At 39.3% G+C, this 25,951-nt stretch overlaps 1 protein-coding gene across 1 annotated transcript in view; it reads left to right on the top strand.

Annotated features, from left to right (window-relative positions):
* Positions 1–2,959: 2,959 nt before the first annotated feature.
* LOC125261012 (ribonuclease inhibitor-like) overlaps positions 2,960–25,951 on the top strand; it is a 38,770-nt gene continuing 15,778 nt past the window's right edge. Inside the window, exons 1-5 of the mRNA XM_048179553.1 lie at positions 2,960–3,103; positions 3,481–3,654; positions 21,951–22,124; positions 22,816–22,986; positions 24,843–25,016. Of these exons, the coding sequence (XP_048035510.1) occupies positions 3,072–3,103; positions 3,481–3,654; positions 21,951–22,124; positions 22,816–22,986; positions 24,843–25,016 (725 nt within the window). The 5' untranslated portion in view covers positions 2,960–3,071. The remainder of the gene's footprint in view (positions 3,104–3,480; positions 3,655–21,950; positions 22,125–22,815; positions 22,987–24,842; positions 25,017–25,951) is intronic.

Raw genomic sequence — 25,951 nt, 5'->3', positions numbered from 1 at the left:
AGTCCTGGCCTAAAGACATCTATATGACAATATTCAGTTAGCTATAGCGCCACCTGTTGGCAGCAGGAAGTGTGGCACTTTTACATGATTTTGCCATAATTCTCCTGTATTTACTCGTTTACATGCATGTCGCCCACTGTTCGCTGTTTTCCTGAGGCCAACGGGTGGCGGTGAGCACGGGTGCGAGGGCCCTTTCATCGCTGCTTGCAGCTTTAATTTGGAACTGTAATTTGAAAAACCATGTTTGGTGTACCTCCTCTAGGCGGGTAAAAGAAAATTTTGTGCATTTTAAGGTTAAATGCATCAATCTGGTGCACTTTGGAAGCTTAAAACTGAGAGCTTCAACCCATGTACAGTATGCACATTGACCAAAGAAACAGCATTGACTTGTACCTGGACATGAAAGAGGGTTCAAACATCTTTTTAGTTGTGATATAAAGTCTCAGTCTACATTGTGTTTTAGGATGCCAAACAATTATTACAATAAAATAATAATATAATGTTTTAATACTATATAATTATTTATGACAGTAATTTCCTTATATTGTAACAAATGCACTCTAAAATAAATGACAATTTTTATTAGTTTCTTACTTTACACAACAGTATAGAGAAATTACAATACTTTTGTACTAATTTCTTTTTAAAAGATAAATCCTTGAGCTTTTATTATGATCACCAGCTGATCGCATCAGCAAAGTGCACACTTCTATTTAAAACACGCAGCACAGACAGACTGTACATATACTTAATCACTGTATTTTGCTGTTTTATAAAGGCACAAAGCCATATCACGGTTTTGATTTAGTTTGTTTGTAAAATACAAGGTAAAGACCATTTAGACTATGGATGTTTTAAATTTTCGGTTCATTATGAAACAATGTCAGTATAGGGTAATTAATGGGAAACACTGAATGAATGTTTAGCTGACAAATGTGCTAAAGTTGTCATATCAGTTGTTATATCATAACAAAAACCCTTCAACCGGACCGAACGAGATTTTCGAGGCCTGCTGCTGTTCTGATGAGTGACAGGAGGCGTGGCTCTGTACTGAGTGAGTGGCTGTGTACAACTGCGGTGTGTGTGAAGTGTGAACTCAATGTTGGAGAGAAGAGAGAGAAAGCACTGCCGGTAACGCTGTATGGATACTGTAGAAAAGCAGTATTAAACTGTTTACCATATTTTAATAGAGAGATATGTTTAGAAAAATTATATTTTGAGAGCACTGTTAAGAAACTTCAAACCTGAAAGATTCGGGGCTTTTGGGAAAACATTTGGGGCTCCAGCCCCCTTAGCCCACCCTTAGCGCCATCTTAGTTTGCGCTGCAGTTCACAGAGTCCTGTCAGGATTTACAGCACGTGAATTCATCAGTTTCTCCTGAAATATATGCAAGTAAGTGGCTGGTGAACTGGAAGAATAATAGAGTAAACTTTATTGTTATTTAGGTCCATTATGTGTGTCTGATATGAACAAATGTCGGGCAAATTATATTTGAATACACTGTTATTGCTGCTTTGTAATATTGTATTTTATAAACTCTAAATGTATTGCTTTACTGGTGCTTATGCGTATTTAAATGTATAAAACCCTAAAAGAAACATTATGTGGATGAAAACACTGCATAGCTGTGATATATGATAAGAGCTGCACGCGTCCGTCTCGCAGCCAGAGCGGGAAAGCACAGTTTGAATATGGCAGTTATATGACGTCACTGAACGTCCGAAATCCCATATGTGGGACCGTACCTCTCAAAGGGTTAAACTTTGTGGCTGTAAAATAGTTTCATATGCTGGAATCTAACAAATCTTTGCTGTGAAACGAGACAGGAGTGAGAACAGACTGAAAAACAGTGTAACAAATTGTCATGAATGGCTGGTTATAATGAAGCTCACGACGATGGAGAATACAATAACACTGTCTTTAATCACAAATTTAACATGTAGAAGAGATAAAACACAGTTTTATATTAAAGCTGCAGTAGGTAACTTTTGTTAAAATGTATTTTTTACATATTTGTTAAACCTGTCATTATGTCCTGACAGTAGAATATGAGACAGATAATCTGCGAAAAAATCAAGCTCCTCTTGCTCCTCCCAGTGGTCCTATGGCCATTTGCAGAAATACACTGCTCCCGGTAAGAAACAACCAATCAGAGCCAGGAGGAGTATCTTAGCAGTGTCAATCAAGCTCGAGTGCGCGCTGATCATACCCCTCTCATGCACAGCGCCAGCGCGTACAGGCGTCAAATTCAAGATTACCGGTGTGCCGCAGCTTTGCTTATGGCAGACAAACAATCCAAACTGCCAATTCCTCGAGTGGCACCTGCTCATAAAATAAAGACGGGTAAACGGAAAAAGACGATGACGATGATAAAAAAGCCAAAAAGAAAGAATTAGATAGAGCCCGAAATAAAACGAGGGTAAATATTGGAGCGGCTTTTCCAAGGCGGAGGGAGCTACGTGTCCTGAAAGGATTAAAAACCGATGCAGAGTTAGCCACATTTCTGCTTGACAAGTAAGTATCCCTGCTTGATTTGTTTAATTTTTTAAGAACTACACAACTAAGATAATTTCAAAACAGGAGGGAGGAGCTGTGGAGGGAGGGCTGTAGCGCAGCAGAGAGCAAGGGGGAGTGACCTGTGAGTTGTGCTTGTTCAAATTTTCAGGCTAAGTCAACGTTTTATAAAAACTCCCTACAGCAGCTTTAATCTAGAGTAATAAATTCCCTTATTTTTGGGAGTGAGGACGGATCCAGACTTGGATTGTAACTAGTATCCTCTAATGCTCCTGTCTTGGTTTGTTCATTTATATCATTAAGTTTCCATGTTTTTGCTGGCTTATTAGTGACTGTATGACATTTATTCATTATTCATTTAACTCACACATGAACTGAACATGGATTTGAGTCATTTTCTCTTTCTGTCTTCAGTCTGTGTGGATGCAGAATTACAGAGAAACAGTGTGTCATCCTGACTTCAGCTCTGAAATCAAACCCGTCACACCTGAGAGAGCTGGACCTGAGCTGGAATGAACTAGGAGACTCTGGAGTGAAAAACCTCAGTGATCTACTGATGAACCCACAATTCAAGCTGGAGAAACTACAGTAAGTATAGATATTTCTCCATATAGTGAACTTCACTGGGGTTCAACGGGTTGAAGGTCCAAATGTCAGCTTCAGTGCAGCTTCAAAGAGCTCTACATGATCCCAGATGAGGAATAAGAGTCTTATCTAGAGAAACCATCGGACATTTTCAAAAAAAAAAAATTATATAAGTTTTAACAATAAATGCTCATCTTGAACTAGCTCTCTTCTTCATAAAAACAAGGTGATGGAAACATAGCTAATGTGTCGTCTTTCTCCATGTTACCTGCACCTGGATATCCCTGTTTATTTGTCAGCAAAAGTCTGCTGGATGAAGCTAAACATGTTAGTTGATCATCATAGATCTGACTCTTTGTCTTTTCTCTTTCTGTCTTCAGTCTGAGTGAATGCAGAATTACAGAGGAACAGTGTGTCATCCTGACTTCAGCTCTGAAATCAAACCCGTCACACCTGAGAGAGCTGGAACTGAGCTGGAATGAAGTAGGAAACGCAGGAGTGAAGCACTTATGTGACGTACTGAAGGACTCCCACTGTAAACTGGAGAGATTGAGGTCAGTAACATTCTTCACATACAAGAATCAAAATGCTTAAAATCACTTTAACAGTTTAAACTAAAACACTTTATACTCAATATCTTACAATGAGTCTGAGTTGAAATCTGGACTTTACTTAGGTCATTCCCAAACTTTAATTTTCTAATGTTTCTCATGTTGTGAATGATTCAGATCAAAGACTTTCACAACTGTACAGTTTTAGATAATTGAAACACTGAAAGTGATGTTGATGTCTAATATATTAGTTTTTCTCAGTTGCTTTGGCACATTTCTCGAATCATCCTTACAATTTGCAAAACAGTATGTTCATTTCTAGAAACAATTTGAACAAACAGCACAACAAATTGGATTACCTGCAAAAGCCTGTAAATTGCTCAAAATCCTTAGTTCATCTTTCAAAAGCAAGTATTTTTGTCAATGAACATATAACTGCTGTCAGAATGACAAGTCCTTGTGTCATTGTTCTCGAACAAGATAGTCAAATGCTTAGCCATGTTCTCAATATAACAGGGATGAATATTTCAGATGTAAACTATGGCTACAGTTTTTATGACAGTGATTGAAACTGCACAAGACTGCACTTTGTCTGTATGGCATAAATCAATTTTAACAGTACAGATGGACACATTACTGTATATGGGAGATTGATTGCAAAAGACTGCACAGGATTCACAGTTTTGTATTTACTGTTGGTCTGTCAACAAATCACTGTAAAATGTCTTTGTGATAAAAAAGACAAGACTATACACTCTAAAAAAAAATTGGTTCTTCAGCGATTCTTTGCTGTGGTTAAGGTGCTATATAGCACCGCTACTGTATAAAGAACCTGTAAAGCCCCTGTATTGTTCTTCAACGGTTCTTCAGCGGTTCTTTTCTGTGGTTAAGGTGCTATATCCCACATAGAAGGCAACATTCTCAGGACCTTACGCAACGTTCCCTAAAAGTTCTCAAAAGGTGGACCTTCAGGGAACATTCAGGACGTTCTGGGAATGTTTAGGGGACTATCACTATAGGACGTTCTGTTAACTTCCCAAATGTCCTCTTTGTGATGTTCTCGCGCAACCATAAAATAACCAAAATAGAACGTCCCCCTAAACTCATATCGGGAACGTTATTAAATGACCAACAGAGGACCGTGTGGCAACGTTCAGTTATTGTCCCAAATATCCTCATTGTAACTCTGATGTGACCATAAAATAACCAAATTGGAATGTCCCCCTAAAGTCATATAAGGAACCTTGAACTGCAGCACTTTCACTACCAAAAGAGGACGTTTTATGTTCCAAATGTTCTGTAAAATTTCAGAATTTTCATCACTTTTAGAGAACGTTTAGGCAAAGTTGCATAAGGTCACGAGAACGTCGCCTTCTACTTGTGTGTTTTATAGAAAATAATAAAGTTTGAAGTCACCGTTACAGAGGTGAGCGCTTTAGATGGGCTCTTTAGATTCTTGCTATTTTAACATCAGATTTTCTCTGGCTGCTTTAACTATGTTTTCAAAACATGTTTGTTATAGCAAAAAAAAAGCAAGTGAAAGTCTGATCAGTTGAATTAGATGATGGTGACACAATCATCATGAAGTGTTCTGATTCACTGATCATTACCAGAGTCTAAACCATTAGTGTGTTATGTTAGTTTTGCATTAATTTTTTTTTGTTTTTTTTAAGTTCATTATACAGAGTTTTGAGCAGTGTCTAATAGATTCATACAGACATCATGAATCAGCGTATGATCCTCAACAATGGTGACAATAAACAAAAATCTTTTTTTGTGACTTTAGTAGCTTGTTTTGTGATACTCAGAGTTAATGTTATTCCGAAAATTTTGTCACCATTGTTGAGGATCATACGCAGAATCTTGATGTCTGTATGAATCTTCATGATGCTTTCCCAATAATTCCTACATAATAAAAACTTTCAATGTCAATAATATGTATTATATGTATTAATATGTATTATCATAGGGCTACAACAACACAAAAGAAAATACAACATTCACTGATCAGTGAGTAAGACCAATGTATGATGATATACTCATCAACAATGAGCAAACAAAATGATCAAAAAATTTTTTCCCCTCACAATTTTTTTGTAACTAATGTGCATTAGAAACACACAGTTACAACAATTGGAGAAAAAATAAAGTCAAAACGTCAAGGGTCAGGAGCCCAACTAAAGCAAGCACTTACCTCCGTAATGGTGACATTTTAAAATTTGATCAAACATAAACACCTCATTAAGAAGATTTGTATGAAAGAAACAAAGTCAGAGTGGTTTGTAATAAGGTGCTGAGATCTGAGTTTTGTGAGGTCACCATTGTGCTGAAGAGTAGCGCCCGTGCTTCAGTCAGTGATGATCCAGAAACACTGATGTTCTGCTGCATGTTGCTTTATGTAAAGACTGTGTAGTTGCTGATGCAGTGATACAGCAGTTATATTAGCTCATGCATTAGCTGTTCTCAGTTAAAAGACTTTGAAGAAAAAACAGTTTTTGTTTGAACAGCCACTTTTGTTAGTCAATTTAGCTCTAACTTTCAATTAAATTTTTTGACAAGGGCAGCAAGGACATTCTGAGAACATTTCCAAATAAAGTATGGTGTAAAAAACTACCGCCAGGTGGCGCAAAGGGACGGATTGGAAAGTGACTGTAATAATAAAATGTCGGTTTGTAAACGGAGATGAAAGGATGAAGTAAAACAACAATAACATTATAATATAACCTTTTAACATCCTTAAAAACCATTAGAAAATTTAAAGTGAGAGTTAATTTCAAAACGTGGGATAGTCTTAGGCTACTCTATGCATCAAAAATTAAAAGAAAGACCTTTACACAAAGTCTTACTGCATGCTATTGTCATTAAACAGTCATTAGGCATATATATATATATATATATATATATATATATATATATATATATATATATATATATATATATATATATTAGGAGCACAAACACATGGATTATAAATGTAATATTTTCATTCTGGTTTGCTCTTAGCAAAAAAAAAAAAAAAAAAAAAAAAAAAATCCTTCAAGTTCCATATGCGGAGCGAAATGAGAACGGTCCAGCATTAAGACCGCATTAAGAGCAATAATTCTTATTAACTGCTATTGTTCTTGATTTTTTAATTGTTCTTGATTATTATTATTTATTTTATTTATTTATTTTTTTTTTGGCTATTATATATGCTATGTAATGTTTAGTGATTTTGATATCGCAGACTAAAATACCGGCAGGAATAAATATTTAGGCAAATTTACTCATTAAAACCAAAGGTGTTCATCAGTGATTGTACATCAATTGTGCATTTTGTTTTGTGCTTTTACCAGACCGAAATGCTCGATTGTCTGTGTGAAAACTGCGCGTGTCCACGAGCGCCAAGAGAACTGATAACAGCAGTAACGAGCACTGGCCATGATTTCAGAAACAACACGTTCCAGCGGATAGATCGCCTCTTATTTAACACAGACCTATATGTGACCAGTCACGGAAAGTAGGGACACAAGTCGGTTCTGGGGCATTTTGAGTTATTCACAGATTCTGAAAGTGTAGTTTCCAAGCTTTCCAACGATGTGTAACACATGGAAATCTGATAATATTTGGAGAAATTGTAGCCATTTGAAGGTAGGCACTTAAGAAAGCTCTATAGGGAGAAAAACGCCTCTAAAGTTGCAGTTCTCGCCTGTTCTCACCTGCTGGGAGTGACAATAGGACTCATTTACATCTCATTTAGATAAGCCATACCCCCTGTAAAGCTCCCCCCTGTTAATGTGGGGACACATTTCAAGTGAGAGCAAGGTTACATCGTGTTACCTTGTAAAATACATTGTTACAGTTTTCATGTGTCAAACACAACTGTGCAAAAAGCTTTTTTTTTTTGCATTTATTTTTGGCCATATGACAGAGGTCTGATTCTATTTGTCATATTTCTGTTCTGCATAAAACTAAAGAATATTCGGTACATCCTATACTGTATTCTAAAATGATCTGATATTAACTTTTGCATGGATTTATTGAAAAGAGCTTAGGCTCATGTAACCAGTCATTTCACTGTGTGTCTGTGAAACGCTGAGGTACCGTAGTAGTTTTGTGCGCGCGTGAACATCATGGCAACGTACAACACAAAGTAACTCACGTTGTAAACACTTAACGTAATGCGTAAATGCAAGTAACTAACGTAAATCAAGCATAGTCCACGAAGTGTTGGTGAAATAACACATTATTGGACCGGAGAGAATAATATGGAATTTCTTCCAGAAAACTTCTTGCACAAAATAAATTCAAGCACTTTCAAGGATCTGTATCTATGTATGTTTATTTTCAAAAACTTTCCAGGGCATGAGTATGAATCCAAGTATGTACCAAAAGTACCACTTTTACTTGGTAATAGCAGCATAAGACAAAGGTCTTTGTGACACAGTCCAATGATATTACATTCGCGGTCTCTTCTGTGTTGTGACCCTTGGCGCTGGGCATGTGATGTATCTTGCCTCGTCAGCACAGAATGGCCTGATTTTTTCATACAGATAGGTCTGCCTGTCAATGTTCAGTCCAGGTGGGGCCAGGACAGAAAGACCGTCGATAGAGGGCAGATCTGCTCCGTCGCGCAGTAGCTGATATTCGACAGGTTGTGCATCACAGTGAGTTTTTGCAAGCACCACACCTGGTCTCTTGGCATCAAAGCTGTGACAGAATAAGCACATACGACAATTTAAACATGGCAAAGTATTTTCTCATAAAATACTGTCATGTGTATGTTGTTACTATGTTATATTGTATGTACACAATGTGAAAGTTTCAATATAAGTACCTGAAGTGCTGATAACTCTTGATCTGTGGGAGTCTACGGAAGTGGTGAGTCAGATGCTGCTGCCAGTCGAAGGTCTGGACTAAAACTTTGCCCTCTGCCGTTCCAACAAGCTGTGGGATATTGAGGTGACTCACAGGAGAGCTGTTTTCCACAATCTGATGACAAAAAAGAGAAGAGAGGGAAAAAAAAATCTTCAGTTAAATGTTTAATTGAAGCAGAACAGAAAACAGCACTGAAGTCATTAAAGCAAAGTAAAGTTAAAGTACCTCAGCGATGTCTGCCAAAGTGTTGACTCTTGTCTTCATGTAGGCTTGCTTGATGAGTCCAAAGCCACAGTCAGGGGAAAACTTGGTGTGGCCAGCAATAAGGAAGTGGATTTCAATTTTATCGTGAAGCTTGTGTCCAACCCGCCAGGCAAGGTACCAGAGCATGAAGTTGTTCTTGTTCTGCCCACTACAGTTGTCACAATGAAGATCCACCTCTGTTTCTCCAACTCCAAAGTTGCCGAAGAAATGATGCATGTAGCTGATGACTTCATTGCTTCCCTTAGTAGATGACATGCCTTCATCAATCAGGTAATTCACCTGTTTCTGCAGCCCTTCACAGGAAACACCAAATAGGCCACATTTCCGTGGGGTCAGGAAGTACATTGGTCCTGGCTGGAGAGGGTTTGAGGGAAAGTGTAACTGTTGGAGACAGAGGGAGAGAGGGAACTTGGATTAGATTAAATAAAATTTGTGTATATTCATAACTGTCTAATAAAGATAAAAATTACTATATTGATGCTATTCTGCATTTATCATTTATCTGCATTTATCAGGCTGCTTATTCTCATGCACCAAATCGCCCTTTAAGGGACATTAATAAAGTAAAGTAAATGTGTGTGAAGTATTACCTGCTGAGCAAAATCAAAACTGTAATGCATCCTAATCTTCTTGCTTGCTGGTAGGGACGGTCCAAAAGACAGGTTAGAGCCAGAGCAAATCTTTTTGCAGGCAGCAGTCATGTCGTTGTACACAGCCCTCTCTTTCTGCACAAGGGAAAGATGATCTTGTTGCTTCTTTACTGCTTCAGACTTTCTGTCATCTGGGAGGTTTGCACTTCGTATCAGCTGCTCATTATTGCTTTGGCACTGCCAGCAGAGATCTGTGCGTGGCCGGCAACTTTTGATGTGTGGGAGAAGTCGGTCCCACAGTGCTTTGAAGCTGGTTTTACAAACTGCACGCTCACCTGAAAAACAGATATGGCTTATGGTTAATTGTATTGTAATTGCTAATAGTGCTTCGCATTATTTCACATTATAAGCACTCAATTCTAAATCAATGTTTACACATACCAAGCTCCTTAGCAGACTTCACGTAGAGATGCCACACTGAGGCCTTGGACACATGAGTTGGCAGCAACTTCACATGCCAATCCTTATGCCCAGGCTGTCGGCCAGGCAGCATGATGGCATTGTCTTCTGCATAGTTTTTTATGAAGTCCACAACTCTGTTGATATCCTCAGGCCTGATGAACCTGGCTGGCGGATGTGGCAGTGAGTGCTTCTTCCTCAAACGTGGTCTTGCACCATTCTCCTCATAGTGTTTGACTATATCAGCCAGGGTGTCTTTGCCAATGCTGAAAAAAGGAGAAAAAACAAGGAAAAAACGTTTAACATCATGCTAACAGGCATCTTGTCACCTATATCAGAATACATTGTACAAATTATAGGTCAAATTATTGAGTCAAAGGATTTAAAAAAAATCCTGTACATTAAACTCTTCATAAATACTTTTACTTTTGACTTATAACGCACATTTTGCGGCTACGGATACTTTTACTTTTACTTAAGTAGGAATTTAATCTGATACATTTACCATTACGTTAGAAAATCCTTGTTAAGAATGTAGCACTTCCTCTACCACTAGCTAAAATGATTAGCATCACATTCAATTCAAGAATGCTAACTGGCAGGTTTACGTGGGCTAAGTCATTCACACCAGTCAATTCAAGCAATTGAAGCATTATTCAAATTAATAGCAGATGCTAACATTACCATCTAAAAGCCCATTATAGTAATGGGGCTTTTTGGCAAGTGATACGATGTGAACGATTACAATTAAAACGACAGTCCTGAGCTAGCTAATAACAATAGACACATGAGAAAACGTGTACGTGTTCTTAGAATGAACACAAAACGACAAACTTTGATGTTAATGGAAACTCACCCCATAAGAAACAGAAAAGTATTCTTGCAGATCTCGTTGCCTCCAATGAAATAAGTCGTTCGGGCACACTTTCTCTTTGTCGGTGTCTTCTTTGTGGATGTAACCATCTCCGAAGTTTGCACTGTGCATCTGTTTGCCTCTAAATGTCCAATAATTCGCATGTCCTGCCACTCTTTTTCCGCAGCTAAAGAATCCAGCCGTATGTTGTACATAATATCTGGAGAAAGCTTCTGGCTACATGACTGTCTCCCATGCAGAGAGTTCTCTTTTCTCCTCGTGCAGCATTTACAGTCAAAGTTACGGATTTTCACCATTTCTCTGTCTTTATCCCCATCAAATGTTACTATCGATATAGCCTCTGATATCTTACGGTCCAACTCGTCTGACGCCAGTCCGATACATTCTTCCTCGTCTTCAACTTCGCTCAGTTGCAGATTAGGGATATTATTCAGTCTTATTATGCTGCTTTCATCGTCGCTCAGATCGTCTTCAGAATCAGTGAGCGCTTGTTCATAATCATCCGGCTTTTCGAAGAAGTACTTCAAAACATTTTCGGTGTAACGGCCACGGTTCAGCTCGTCTGCGATATTCTTTGCGACGTCCATCTTCACTGAATTTTGATATCAGAGCCGGTCAGAGCGCTGCATAAATAAGTAGCCACGCTTCCCTTGGAGGGCGGGAAGAAACAAAAGAAACAAAAGCCGGCGTATCCGATTCCAGTATGGAAATACACACAGACAATGACGCCCCTACTGCGAGATAGAATCCCAGAAAAACAAGCCGATTTCAACCTCAAAATGTATGCTTTTAAATAAACCAATACTGCTATCTCAAACACGGAGAGGCTTCTTCGTGATCTCAACTAACAGATTCTGCAAAAAAACGAAAATCACCAATTTTGAAAAAAAACGCTTCTTTCTCATTTTGCTCGATAGTTGTGCTGCTGACTTGTGTCCCTGGTTTTCGTGACGGGTCACATATCTTATCGAATTGAGATATTTCTTTCTTTTTAAGTACAATTATTCGCTGAGTTTAAGTTCATTTTTGAGACGTTTCAGATTCTCGCAGAGAGACAGCTGAAAGCGCACCCTGTTTTTTATTTTATTTTATTATTCAAAAGTACAAGGTTTTGTTGTTATTGTGAGCGTACACAAATAAAAGTAGACCATTCGTAGTCTTGCATCAATCTGTAGGCTATCGCCAAAAATGACGGAAGGCCTGTTTTTGTTTCAGCTGTCATGAGAAAAAAAATCCATCAGAACGCGCCGGCGCTTTCGTCGGCCAGAGGGATAAAAATGTAACCAATTTAGTTTCATATTTATATTTAAATATTGGGCTATAGCCTATTATTATTTTTTTTTAAATGTCACCTATGTTCATTATGAAAAGTGAATAGCATGACGGATGCGCAATGTCGGGAGACAAATGCAGCGGGTCAGACATAAGTTTGACCACTTCATTAAGTTTTGTTTTATAGTAAGTCTTTCTTTAAAGTGAATTTCGTTTTGTAGAAATTGTATCTTAATCTCAATCAATGTTTCATCAATCATTTGCCTATATTTAATAAATAGGAAGAAAACCAAGAACGTCGGGTGTGGAATGGATTGAAGTGCGTAACAAACGAAACCATGTTTCCGCGGCCTTTGAATAAGGCTGAAGCAATAGACGTCTTTCTGTTTTAATTAAATTTATTTATTACTTTATTACATGTCTTTATTACTTAAATAATTGATAAGATCTGGTCTACTTAGACACACATTTGCGTAGTGGCTTATTGTGCAAACTTTTTTTTCCTACCACACGCCAAACTCATAACATTTCTTGCAGATTTAAAAAACAAACAAACAAACAAAAAAACAAAACACGACGCTCCGACTTTTACAAAATCCCTCCTCGCTCCAGTCAAAACTTCGCACATGCTCTGCTCGGCAACTGCAGACGCTGGCAAATGCACGGGTGGAGGGTTGATCCCATTCGGAACTTCTGGAGTGGAGCGTGAAACACTGCAAATCTCCATAATACAAACAAATAAAGAAACTTACTGCAAATACTCATAACAGAGTCTAACAATTGTGTATTTCGTCAGCTTATTTCATATGATCAGATCAGGATGTTAAAATTAACAAAAAGCACTAAGATTGCAAAAAGGTCTGTCACACATAGCTTAGGCTAATATTTTGAGTCTCCCGCCCTCTGGATTAATGGCTTTGGTGACAAACATTTTAAACAAAGCGCCCTTCCCCCTATCTCAAACTTGTCAAGTGTTGCAGAGCAAGCACTGTCAGGTTGGGTAAGTTCTTTTTATACACACAAGATAATGTAAAAATTATACATTGATATATAAATGGAACACAATCGGTTTGTTGTTTTTGTTTGTTTTTCTTTAACATTTTTATTTTATTTCTTTGTCTTTAAGGAACATTGGATGGCTGTAAAGATTCTGTACAGTTATTGTTCTAATAATACGGAGCCATAATGTTACATATCTTGGTCAATTCTTTCGAGCTGCTTTACAGCTTAACCACAGTTTGCAACATCAGCAGTTATTGAAATGAACTGAATCAACACAGATCTGCTGATATAAATAAATAGGCCTAAATAAATAGCAAAAAACAAGATTGGGTTTGTACGGTTCATCTGAACTATAATTTAATTATTTATGTTATGATGTTATAGAAGTACAATGTACAGATGTCTATATGTTTTACATAAAGTAAGAATATTTAATAAAGAATCTTAAACTTCCAATGTTAAACATGTTCTCGTCATTTTGCTCTTAACTGCAGTCAAAATACAAATAGACCTACATTGTGCAGTCCATTGTGGAGAGTCAGATTAGGCGCAAACTCTACAGCAGAAACTTTTTATCTTAATAGCCTAGCACTTGTTGAATAACAAAATGTTGATTATTGGGATAACTTTTTTTTGTTCGTAATTGTGTAGCTTATGGCATGACATTTCTTTTTGTAACGTTTATGAGCGTGTTAATGGATACAAATGGCACAATTGCAGTTTATCAGATTGTTGCATAGCTATAATTGCACGATATGGTTGAAACATTAACACATTAAAATCGTCTGATAATCATACAGTAGTTAACATGAACCCTTTGTAAGCGATGTATTACCATTACATCATGGGCCCCGTCGCAGATTATTTACTAGCCTTTGCTTTTCTAGAACTAAACTCAATTGACTAAAGATAAAAATAAAGCATCCAACTGAAGCCCAAAAATGCAAGCAGAATACCATAGAAACTAGTGCTAAATTACCACAAAAGGGGGAAAAATTCACTGTTGTTTCCATCGCCGTTTGTAAGGTAGCCAAGACAACAGCAAGCTTTGATACACTGTGCTACTGTGTTACTGTTAGCGGTCGTGTGCCGAGACAAATAAATATGTTCGGTCTTTGCTGAGATATTATTATTATTATTATTATTATTATTATATTGCCCAAACGTAAATAGCATAGCCAATAAGTCTAGAGTTAGGCTATTTCTTTATTGTTTTACTGTAAATACATGAATTTAGTTTAGGCCTATATCATTTGATGCACCGATCGAAATTACTGAAAATTTGCAGCCGAAACAGCAATTTACACGCTTGTCTAGAAGGGAACCTTATATAGCATAGCCTATGCACAAATTTGTGTCTAACTTAGAATTTAGAGCAGCTAAAATATATTGTTAGACCAAAACATCTTATCAGTTAATTAAGTAATAAAGACATGTATTTAAGAAATTTAATAAAAACAGAAAGACGTCTATTGCTTCAGCCTTATTCAAAGGCCGCGGAAACATGGTTTCGTTTCCATTCCACACCCGACGTTCATGGTTTTCTTCCTAATTAAATATAGGCAATTGGTTGATGAAACATTGATTGAAATTAAGATACAATTTCTACAAAACTAAATTCATTTTAAAGAAAGACTTACTATAAAACAAAACTTAATGAAGTGGTCGAACTTATGTCTGACCCGCTACATTTGTCTCCCAACATTGCGCATCCGTCATGCTATTCCCTTTTTTTTTTAAAGATGTCAGGTCACCAATGTTGATTATGAAAATCAACATTGGTGACATGACATCTTTAAAAAAATATATATTAGGCTATAGCCCAATATTTAAATATAAATATGAAACTAAATTGGTTACATTGTTATCCCTCTAGTCAACGAAAGCGCCTGCGCGTACTGATGGATTTTCTCCTCATGACAGAAACAACTTAAAACAGGCCTTCCATCATTTTTGGCGATAGCCTACAGATTAGTACAAGAATACAAATGGTCTACTTTTATTTGTGTACGCTCACGATAACAACAAAACCTCAGGTCTGTGTTAAATAAGAGGCGATCTATCCGCTGGAATGTGTTGTTTCTGAATTTGATATTTGATATTTTAAGGAATAGAATACACTCCTGCATTTTAAATGCGGCTGCAGGAGTTGCAGTTTTTTTATGACATTTTATTAATCTGTCCATTCTTTTTCGTTTCAATGATTTAGCTAAATCGCCTTAAAATGATTTAGCTAAATTGCCTTAATAATGGGAGCGAAATTATTCAGTGACTTACGTTTTACTAAAATAAATGGATATAATTCATGAAACACGCAACAATTTATTAATCAGTGTCCAAACAGATAGGCTATATTTTTCCTAAGTAGTTATCTGTCAAATAAAGGACAGGTAACGAATAACAAAGTAGCCTATGTGCGTGTCAAAAATCCATGCTGTTTTGTTAAAGGAGTTTAAAATATAAATAAAAAATGTATTTGTGATAAATATAGGCCTAATATGTGAGAAAATTTACATTTTGCATAAAGATAAATGTGCTTTGATGCATTTGTTGGTTAACATGTGGTTAAAGCGCCACTCAGTGGTCAAAAGCTGCAAATGCACTTTGCGACGCGGCGGCGGCGGCACGCGCAGCGGTAGAAACACCGTTTTGGATGGCCACCTACTGTATGCTTTCCAGTTGAAGATTGATGACATGCATCTTTTAGCTGCTTTAGAGAACTGGTTGTGTCATTGGTTGATCTAATGCTTTACATTCCCCTGAATACGTTAGTGAAATTCAGGATTCACCTTCAAAATTCATCAATTCAGGACACATTTACAAAAGTCTAATAATATACTTGACACATTGTGATAGCCATAGACATATAATAAACACTAGACGCCCTATTGTCCCCTTTGGACTGTTGCTGCGATACGTCAACAAGTCCACCATATTGTGCGGGTCAAGACTGTGCCGTTAACAAATGAGCTGCGGTTTTTCTGGATAAAAACAAAAATAACGTTTACATTTATCAACCAATTTCAGTGGTTTATAATGTACGTGGTGTACAAAAATTTCTAGTTACTTAAAATCTGTCACGATCACGTCTGTTCCTGTCACATCCCGGACTACATTTCCCATGATCCTCCATTGCTCATCACCTGCACTCACTTCACAATCACTCCACACTAATCACCACACCCAGCTGCCACACATTACCTGGACTATAAAGGACTCACACACACACCACCTCACCGCGAAGTCTTGATTACCCAGTGTATATTCCTGTCTGCCTGTCTGTTACCGTTGCTGCCTGTTCCTGTTTCTTGACCCGTTGCTGCCTGTCCTGACCCTTGCCTGGTATACCGTTCTGTGTATGATATCCGCCTGCCTCGATCTACTGCCTGTACCCTGACTACGATTCTGCCTGCTCCTTACTGTTCCTGTTTGTTCCTGTTTTGACCCTGCCTGTACGACCACTCTACTTTAATAAAATGCTGCATTTGGATCTCTGCCTCAGTCCCGCTTCGTTACAGAAGACTTCGCCACAACAACGATCCAGCAGCTTTCCCAGAAGAAGTTTACACGGTATGGACATTACTCAATTACTATTGTGGAGTTCGCAGGGTACGCGATCGTTAGAGGAATATGTGCAGGAATATTTGGACATCGCTTACCTCTCTGATCTACCGGACTGTGCTTTGATTGACTTTTTCTGTGATGGCGTCAACCACCCTCTCCAGGATAAGCTAAGACGAGAGGGACCGCGTTCATCACTCAGTAGCTTTATGGACTATGCATTGTTGTCTGTTAGCTCTCCGTTTACTGTGGGTGTCGCGGAGGAATGCGACACCATGGTGAAGCCCGTAATGGCCGCCGCGCCAGGTAACACGCACAAAATGGCGGCTACCATCACAACAGCAACAGTTCATGTCTCCACTGATCGCCCAGAGCAACGTCACGCCTTCGCTGATCGCCCAGAGCAACGCTACGTCTCCGCTGATCGCCCAGAGCAACGTCACGCCTTCGCTGATCGCCCAGAGCAACGTCACGCCTTCGCTGATCGCCCAGAGCAACGTCACGCCTTCGCTGATCGCCCAGAGCAACGTCACGCCTTCGCTGATCGCCCAGAGCAACGTCACGCCTTCGCTGATCGCCCAGAGCAACGTCACGCCTTCGCTGATCGCCCAGAGCAACGTCACGTCGCCGCTGATCGCCCAGAGCAAAGTCACGTCGCCGCTGATCACCCAGAGTCACGTCACGTCTCTAGATCAGTCCGGGAGCGGAGAGGGTTGCGTTCCAGTGTGGCTGATCCTCCACTGACTACGGTCCGAGCAGCTGGCATCCCCAAGTCCTCGCCGGCCGCTTCGCTCTCAAACCAGTCAGCCGCTTCGCTCTCAAGCCCGGTGGCCGCTTCGCTCTCAAGCCCGCCGGCCGCTTCGCACTCAAGCCCGGCGGTCGCTTCGCACTCAAGCCAACCGGTTGCAACGCTCTCAAGTACTCCGGTTGCAACGCTCTCAAGATCGCCTGTGTCTACGGACAAGAGGGGCACATCGCCTGTGTCTACGGACAAGATGGCCGCATCGCCTGTGTCTACGGACAAGATGGCCGCATCGCCTGTGTCTACGGACAAGATGGCCGCATCGCCTGTGTCTACGGACAAGAGGGCCGCATCGCCTCATCCTCGGAAGAGGAGGAGGAAGGCTTCTTCCGTTCTTCTCCCTCTTACGCCCAAGCTGCTTGCTCGGCCGGCGCCACCTGCGCTTCTTGCCCTGCCGGCGCCACCTGCGCTTCTCGCTCTGCCGGCGCCACCTGAACTCCCTGCCTTGCCGGCGCCACCTGAACTCCCTGCCTTGCCAGCACCACCTGAACTCCTTGCCCTGCCAGCACCACCCGAGCTCCTGGCCCTGCCGGCGCCATCCAAGCTCCTAGCCCTACCAACGCCGCCCAAACTCCTTGCTCTGCCAGCGCCACCCAGGCGTCTCGCCCTGCCAGCACCACCCGAACGCCTGGCCCTGCCGGAACCACCTGAACTCCTTGCCCACGAGGCCGCAACAGACCCCGTTGAAATCCCCAAGAACTTTTTGGGGGGGGGCAATATACCTGAGGGTGGGGAGCTTGTGGGTGGGCACTCCGCCTGGCCACTGCCGTCATTGGCCTTTGAACTATTATGGCCGTTTATGGACCCTAACCTGCCGTGGTTACCCAAACCACCTAACCTGCCGTGGTTACCCAAACCACCTGACCTACCGTGGTTACCCAAACCACCTGACCTACCGTGGTTACCCAAACCACCTGACCTACCGTGGTTACCCAGACCACCTGACCTGCTGTGGCTGCCCAAGCCACCTGACCCGCCTGACCTGCCGTGGTTACCCAAACCACCTGACCTACCGTGGTTACCCAGACCACCTGACCTGCTGTGGCTGCCCAAGCCACCTGACCCGCCTGACCTGCCGTGGTTACCCAGACCACCTGACCTGCTGTGGCTGCCCAAGCCACCTGACCCGCCTGACCTGCCGTGGTTACCCAGACCACCTGACCTGCTGTGGCTGCCCAAGCCACCTGACCCGCCTGACCTGCCGTGGTTGCTCAAGTCACCTGACCTGCCGAGGTTACCCAAGCCACCTGATCCCCCATGGCCTTCTGACACTCCGGACTCACCATGGCTGCCCGTGGCACCTGACCCGCCATGGCTGCCCGTAACACCTGACCCGCCATGGCGGCCCGGGAACCTGCATTGGAGACTCCGTTCCTGTCCGCCACTAGAGCTCCAATGCACCCCCCCCCTCCCTATTGGTGTCATCTACGCCGCGAGGACGCGCCTTCCGGGAGGGGGGCGTTATGTCACGATCACGTCTGTTCCTGTCACATCCCGGACTACATTTCCCATGATCCTCCATTGCTCATCACCTGCACTCACTTCACAATCACTCCACACTAATCACCACACCCAGCTGCCACACATTACCTGGACTATAAAGGACTCACACACACACCACCTCACCGCGAAGTCTTGATTACCCAGTGTATCATCTCCGAGCGTTTATATTCCTGTCTGTCTGTCTGTTACCGTTGCTGCCTGTTCCTGTTTCTTGACCCGTTGCTGCCTGTCCTGACCCTTGCCTGGTATACCGTTCTGTGTATGATATCCGCCTGCCTCGATCTACTGCCTGTACCCTGACTACGATTCTGCCTGCTCCTTACTGTTCCTGTTTGTTCCTGTTTTGACCCTGCCTGTACGACCACTCTACTTTAATAAAATGCTGCATTTGGATCTCTGCCTCAGTCCCGCTTCGTTACAAAATTGCTATAGTTAGACATGAAATATTTATTTTAATAAGAAATAGTCAAAGCTCAGGCTTGTCATGTATTTGGCTGCTTTGTTCTTGCAAAAGAATTGTGAAGACGCCCATACTGAGATATAATTTAATTTTCACATTAAATGAAATAAAGTGTTCTTATTGTGGAAAAGGGATTTTCTGTCTTTAATGCAATTTTTGCTTTTCTTGAGCTTAGAATTGACCACCATTGATAAAATTAAACAAATCATCAAATACAAATCACTATAATTTTTATAGCACTAAAATTATACTGATATTTACAGATAGATACTCAAAAACATACGATAACAAAGATAACTGATGGATCCTTTATGGTAATACATATGATATGGTACAACTACAGTGCAATACAAATAGTAAATATAAGAAAGTGAGAATAGTAAATAGTTTGTTATACACTAAGAAATAGTTTATGTTCTATTTAATATAATTGTCACAGAGACAAACTCCATGATTCCCTCCTCTGACCATCGGAGGGAGCCCTCACCCGAATACTAACATTCACACACACTACATTTCCCATAACCCACTACCTTGGACTAATTACCCGCCATCTGTACCTTGTTTACTGGACTATAAAGGACTCACTTACACAACACTCAAACGCGAAGTCTTGTATTGCCGTGGTGTGCATTTCTGAGCATTATTCTATTGCCTGACTGATTACCTGTTGCTTATCGTTTACGAACCTCTGCTGCCTACCTCTGACCTGTGCCTTGTATCCTGATCTGTGAGTGTTTTCTGCCTGTCACGGTTGAAGATCCGCGGTCTCATGCTGTCGTCTGTGTTTATGTTGTGCTGTCCCGTTAATTGTTTCATGTGGGCGTCGCCGCTGATTGTTTGATCAGCGGCAGCTGTTTTCAATCTGGCAAGCCTATTTAATGCCTTGTCTTTCGTCTCGTGTTTGTCAGATCGTTGTTTGGTGTTTCCTGTTCTGTTCCCTCTGTTCCTCGTGTGTGCATCCCTTGGAGTTGGTTTCTTCGTGTCCTCATTCCGGTTCGTTGTTCCACGTTGGGTTCTTCACTTCTTCACTCACATCTACGGACTTCAGCACGATCATCATCCACCTGGACTTCAGCACGATCACCACCATCTCACCACGGCTCATCGAAGTCCCTGTGTCATCGCTCTCCTGCTGTCCTGTGTGTTTTTCTCTGACTCTGGTGTGAAGCTCAATAAATGAGATTTTCTGACTTGCGCTTGCATCTATCTTTATTTCCCGTGACACTGCCAGCCCTGACCATTGCCTGTTATCTGACTATGATTCTGCCTGTCCTGTATTATATCTGTCTGCTCCTGACCTACCCTGCCTGTATACGATCTTGTTTAATAAAGCATGCAAATGGATCCCAGCCTGAATGATGATTCATTACAATAATAATATAGTCAATAATAAAGTATATAATATTGTCAATAAACAAACAGCATACAGCAAATAAAATAGTAACGAATAGAACATTTATATAATAGTATAAGAACCATAATATAATATCATAATAATATATTGATAATAGCATATAGTGTAATAATACTATAATAATACAATAGAATATGTAGTATCATTTACAGAATATAGACAATAATATAACACCATACCTATAATATATTGTTAATCTCAAGTGGTATAATAATAATAATCGCAAATACAATGTAATATCAATTGCAGAATAATATAGACAATAATAAAATAGTAAATTAAATAGTGACTAGTACAATAATAATATAGTATTGGTATGATAATAACAACAAAAGGCTATATAATTTCTATCAGTCTGGAAATGGTGAGAACAGTGCACTGACAGGCTCTCCTCAGCTTTCCTCGAGGCTTGTGTAGCCCTGGTTGCAACGGGCTGAAAAGGAAATAAAAATATAAACAAATCACTATTTCATGGCAAACTTTTAAATAATGTAGATAAGTCGGGAAACTTCCCTTCTAGCTACTTCCCACTGTCTCCTCAACTCGTTTTCTTTGTGAAACCTTAAATGTGTGAGAAGCTAGCCAACTAACTAACGTTACAGTAAGATTAACAAAACCAGCACACGAAGCAGGCATTTTTCTCAATTCCAGTTATGAGCATTATGGGAACGTTGCACCGCACAATATGGCGGCGCCGTTGACGTATGGTCCAGCGGCCAATAGGGCGTCTAGTGTTTATTATAATGTCTATGGTGATAACTAGGTCAACCATTTTGCATTTAATGACTTGTGTGATGAACTAATGACTAGATGCTTTGAGGAGTAAGACTATTCAACAGAGAACCATATAATACATTTTGAACAACATGACATTAGCAATTGATAATGTAGGAAATAGCAGAGAATTGTACATAATCAGTTGCATGAATGTACCAAAGCATTTGCAATTTGTTCAAAAGAATGAAAAACTGCTTTTATGATGTGTACAAGTGACTAGATGATGTGGAGGTTGAACAAGTAGTTTTGAAAATTTCAGTTCTGATCTGAGAAATGTGCCAAAGCGACTGAGAAAAACTGTTAAGTTCTCTGTGTCTTTTGTTTGCTCCATATTCTGTTGTCAGTTTTTGCAACTAACTTTCAATACATTTGTACAAAGAACACAATAAAATTCACTTTGAGGATTTCTATTGTTCAGGTTTAACTGATTAATCATCTGAATGTTTTCATTCCTGTTCTAGACTCTCTAACTGTAGTGTAACAGAAGAAGGTTATAAAGCTCTGGCTTCAGCTCTGAGATCAAACCCTTCACCCCTGATAGAGCTGGATCTCACAGAAAATGATCCTGGACAATCAGGAGTGAAGGAGCTCAATGATTTACTACAGGATCCAAACTGTCAACTGAAGACACTGAGGTGAGATGGGATGAAATAATTAACAAAATGAGTTATATGCAAGCTAAATATTACTAACAAATATATTATTTGTGTTATACAATAAGCTGGACAGTTTGTTGCATCAAAATGATCAAGATCAGATCAGATGCTGCAGGTTCTGACATGATGATGATAACCGTCAACAGTTTAGTTGTGGTTCAAGCTACAGGTCAAATAGACATTATGGGTCAGTATATGTGCTATTCTGGAGTATGATATATCTTGACAATTAACATGCACAATTTTTGTTTTTGTGCACACTTCTCATTTAAAACTCTAGATAATCTTTCAGTCAAATTGTTTTCCATCAAGTCCAGATTCACTGTATCTCTACAGCAGGTCTGTGAGTCTCCAGATGTTCACAAACATGTATTCATACTGAAAATCATGATCTAGTGAGCTTTTGCCCTTCTGGTCTGTGGGACGTTTCTGTTCTTATGAGTTTGCTTTAGGACTGAGTGTCGCTGTAGTTTCTTTTAAATAACTCTATTATACTTTGTTTTCAAGTATTTATATATTTATTTGTGTATTCAAATGTTCAAAGAAAAGTTTCACATTTAAATAACTAACTAGAGCTTGTCTTTAGAACAATAATTACGTTTTTTATCTTATCAATCATGTTTGTAATGCAACAGACATTTAGTTGAGAACTGAATTGACTCTTCTGCAGGTTTTTGAGTGCTGCTGCAGATGAAGCCTGTCAGTATGTGGAGAGAGTTGTGGGTAAAAACCCGTTTCTCCAGAAAGAGCTGAAACTGAGTGAACATGAACTAGGAGACACACGAGTGAATCAGATCGCTGCTCTACTGCGGGATAAACACTGTCGACTCAACACACTGACGTGAGTATTGTTCATTTATTTAAAATATTACATTACTTTTAATTGTAATGTTACTGAAGCTGATAATAATATTTCCTCACGTATTTGAGTCAGAGCAGTTTTTTCTCAGCTACAACAATGTAAAGAAATACAATTAAACAGGGAATTAAAAACACGCAATTTAAATGTGACATCAAGCTTTAAATATTAAATTAATAATTTAATTATTTCAGTTCCTGTAGAGGGAGAACAATGGTTTTCTTCCAGAGCTTACAAAACTCTTCAAATAAGTGATAGATTGAAAAAAATAACTGCACTATAAACACACAGGAGTCTTTCCTAACTTTCACAGGTTAATTCTGTAAATTAAATATAAGTGTGTATATATTGATGCTGAATGTGATCATGTTTACTGATTGCTGGTGTGTAACAAAGTTTTTTTTTGTGACATCAGAACTGTTCATAACTGCTTTCAATTTAATGTTTGTGTTTCACAAAATGTAAAATGTCTAATTTTGGTGCAGCATAAACTGTAACTTTTGAACAAGTGCATTTTAAAAATCTGTGATCAGTATCTGCCTGTAATAAGATCCACCGAAGGCAAGTTGACTGAACACAAGTGCAGCTTTATTCTAGTGATGTTACTCCTGATACTGAGGCTTCGAAGCTTGTGTCGAGAACATCAGGTTCTTCCCGCCGGAGCTCCTTATCGAGGCTTGTGTTGTTTTAGTGAAATGACATCACCGGTGAAGTTTGAAGCCTCGTTTGAGTGAAATGCTTCAAGAAGGGGTTCACTTTTGGTGGAACAATGTGTTTTTCCCTCTCTCTCTGGGCATTGCCCAGTTACAAAATTATGAAACATTATGAAACCACAATAAACAAATACTTCACAGAACTATTTATTTATGTGTATGTTAATGTATCAGGAACCATTTAACACATTTTGGTGCTGTCAAACTAAAAAAAAAAAAGTGTTTTTCCTGCACCATATTTCCATTGACCAGCATGTGTCTCTGTGTGCATTTAAAGCCTCGAGAAATGATCCACTTTTCAACACAATCTGCCTGGAAAGCTTCAAAGCTTCATGAAGCTTTGTCTCACCACCACTACTGTATTCAAATAAACGTGAACAAAATTAAAATATCAACGAAAGACTTCACTAAGGAACATGAACAAACCTCACCAACAGCAGTTGCAGGGAACAAAGACAGACAAAAGACAATGGTAACATGAGGGCTATATATACACACAGACACTAATGAGCAAACAAGAAACACCTGAACACAATGAACCAATAAAAACGTGACACATGAAACAAGGAACCAATCAGAACATGACACATGAACAGGGGGAGCACCTGACAAGATCACATGAGGAGCAAGACTGTGAGAATTATACAAAATAAAAGACATGAAAATATAAACTAACTGACTAATATAAACTAACTGACACTGCCTCACGGTGCAGAACTAAAGCAAATGAACCTTTTCCAAAACTTGTTTGATTGTCTTCTGCTTAAATACTTAATATTTTTTATATTTTTAAATACTTAAAATTCCTTAATCTGTTAATGTTAGTTTATACAATTATTCATTGTTCATGTTCGTTCACAGTGAATTAACTGATGTTAACAGAAATCTTTTGTATTTAATCTTACATTAAGGTTATTAAATGCTGTACTAGTATTGTCCATCATTGGTTCATGTTAACTAATGTAGTTCATGTTAACAAATGAAAGATTATTGTAAAGTGTTAGTGAGTCGACAATGTTTAGGATATCCCTGTTTATTTGTCAGTAAAAGTCTGCTGGATGAAGCTAAACATGTTAGTCGATCATCATAAATCTGAATCATTGTATTTTCTCTTTCTGTCTTCAGTCTGTATAGATGCAGAATTACAGAGAAACAGTGTGTGATCCTGACTTCAGCTCTGAAATCAAACCCGTCACACCTGAGAGAGCTGAACCTGAGCTGGAATAATCTAGGAGACTCTGGAGTGAAAAACCTCTGTGATCTACTGATGAACCCACAATTCAAGCTGAAGAAACTACAGTTAGTATCATTATACTGTATTTACGTATATTTTATTTTAAGTCAACAGGGCACAAGTCACATAATTTGTAGCGCTGCATCTCCATCTGAAGAAAGATTCAGAAATTATTTTAGTTAAAGGATTAGTTCACTTTCAAATGAAAATTAGCCCAAGCTTTACTCGCCCTCAAGCCATCCTAGGTGTATATAATTGCAGTAAACAGGATCAGTGATTTTAGAATGTTTAACCTTATTGGCGACGCGTCATGCGTGTCACGAGCGCTGAACGCAGCCACAATAACACTGTATGACAGATGGATCGCTATTATTTTGTTTTTCCTTTTTTATTTAAAGTATTCACAAACTTTCTTACCATGTCATCATCTATCTGATATTCAGATTCTCAAATATGTGTGAGTGAGTGTGTTTTGTTGTTTAAAAACCTTTAAATGATCTTTATCTTGATCTATAACGCGAGATGGGCGCCGCCATCTTAGTTTGCGCTGCAGTTCACAGAGTCCTGTCAGGATCTAAGTGCAACTAAGTGGCTGGTGAACTGGAAGAATAATAGAGTAAACTTTATTGTTAGTTAGGTCCATTATGTGCGTCTGATATGAACAAATGTCGGCAAATTATATTTGAATTCACTGTTATTGCTGCTTCCACTGATGTCTGACATCAGTGTGTATTTTATAAACTCTAAATGTATTGCTTTACTGGTGCTTATGAGTATTTAAATGTATAAAACCTTAAAAGAAAAATTATGTGGCTGAAAACACTACATAGCTGTGATATATATTACATCAGTTATGTGATGTCGCTGAACATTCGAAATTCCATATGTGGGACCGTACCTCTCAAAGGGTTAAACTTTGTGGCTGTAAAATAGTTTCATATGCTGGAATCTGAAAAATCTTTGCTGTGAAACGAGACAGAAGTGAGAACAGACTAAAAAA

Source organism: Megalobrama amblycephala, unplaced genomic scaffold (assembly GCF_018812025.1).
Source record: "Megalobrama amblycephala isolate DHTTF-2021 unplaced genomic scaffold, ASM1881202v1 scaffold230, whole genome shotgun sequence".
In the NCBI taxonomy this organism is placed as follows: Eukaryota; Metazoa; Chordata; class Actinopteri; order Cypriniformes; family Xenocyprididae; genus Megalobrama; species Megalobrama amblycephala.
This window is presented reverse-complemented; position numbering and strand designations above follow the sequence as displayed.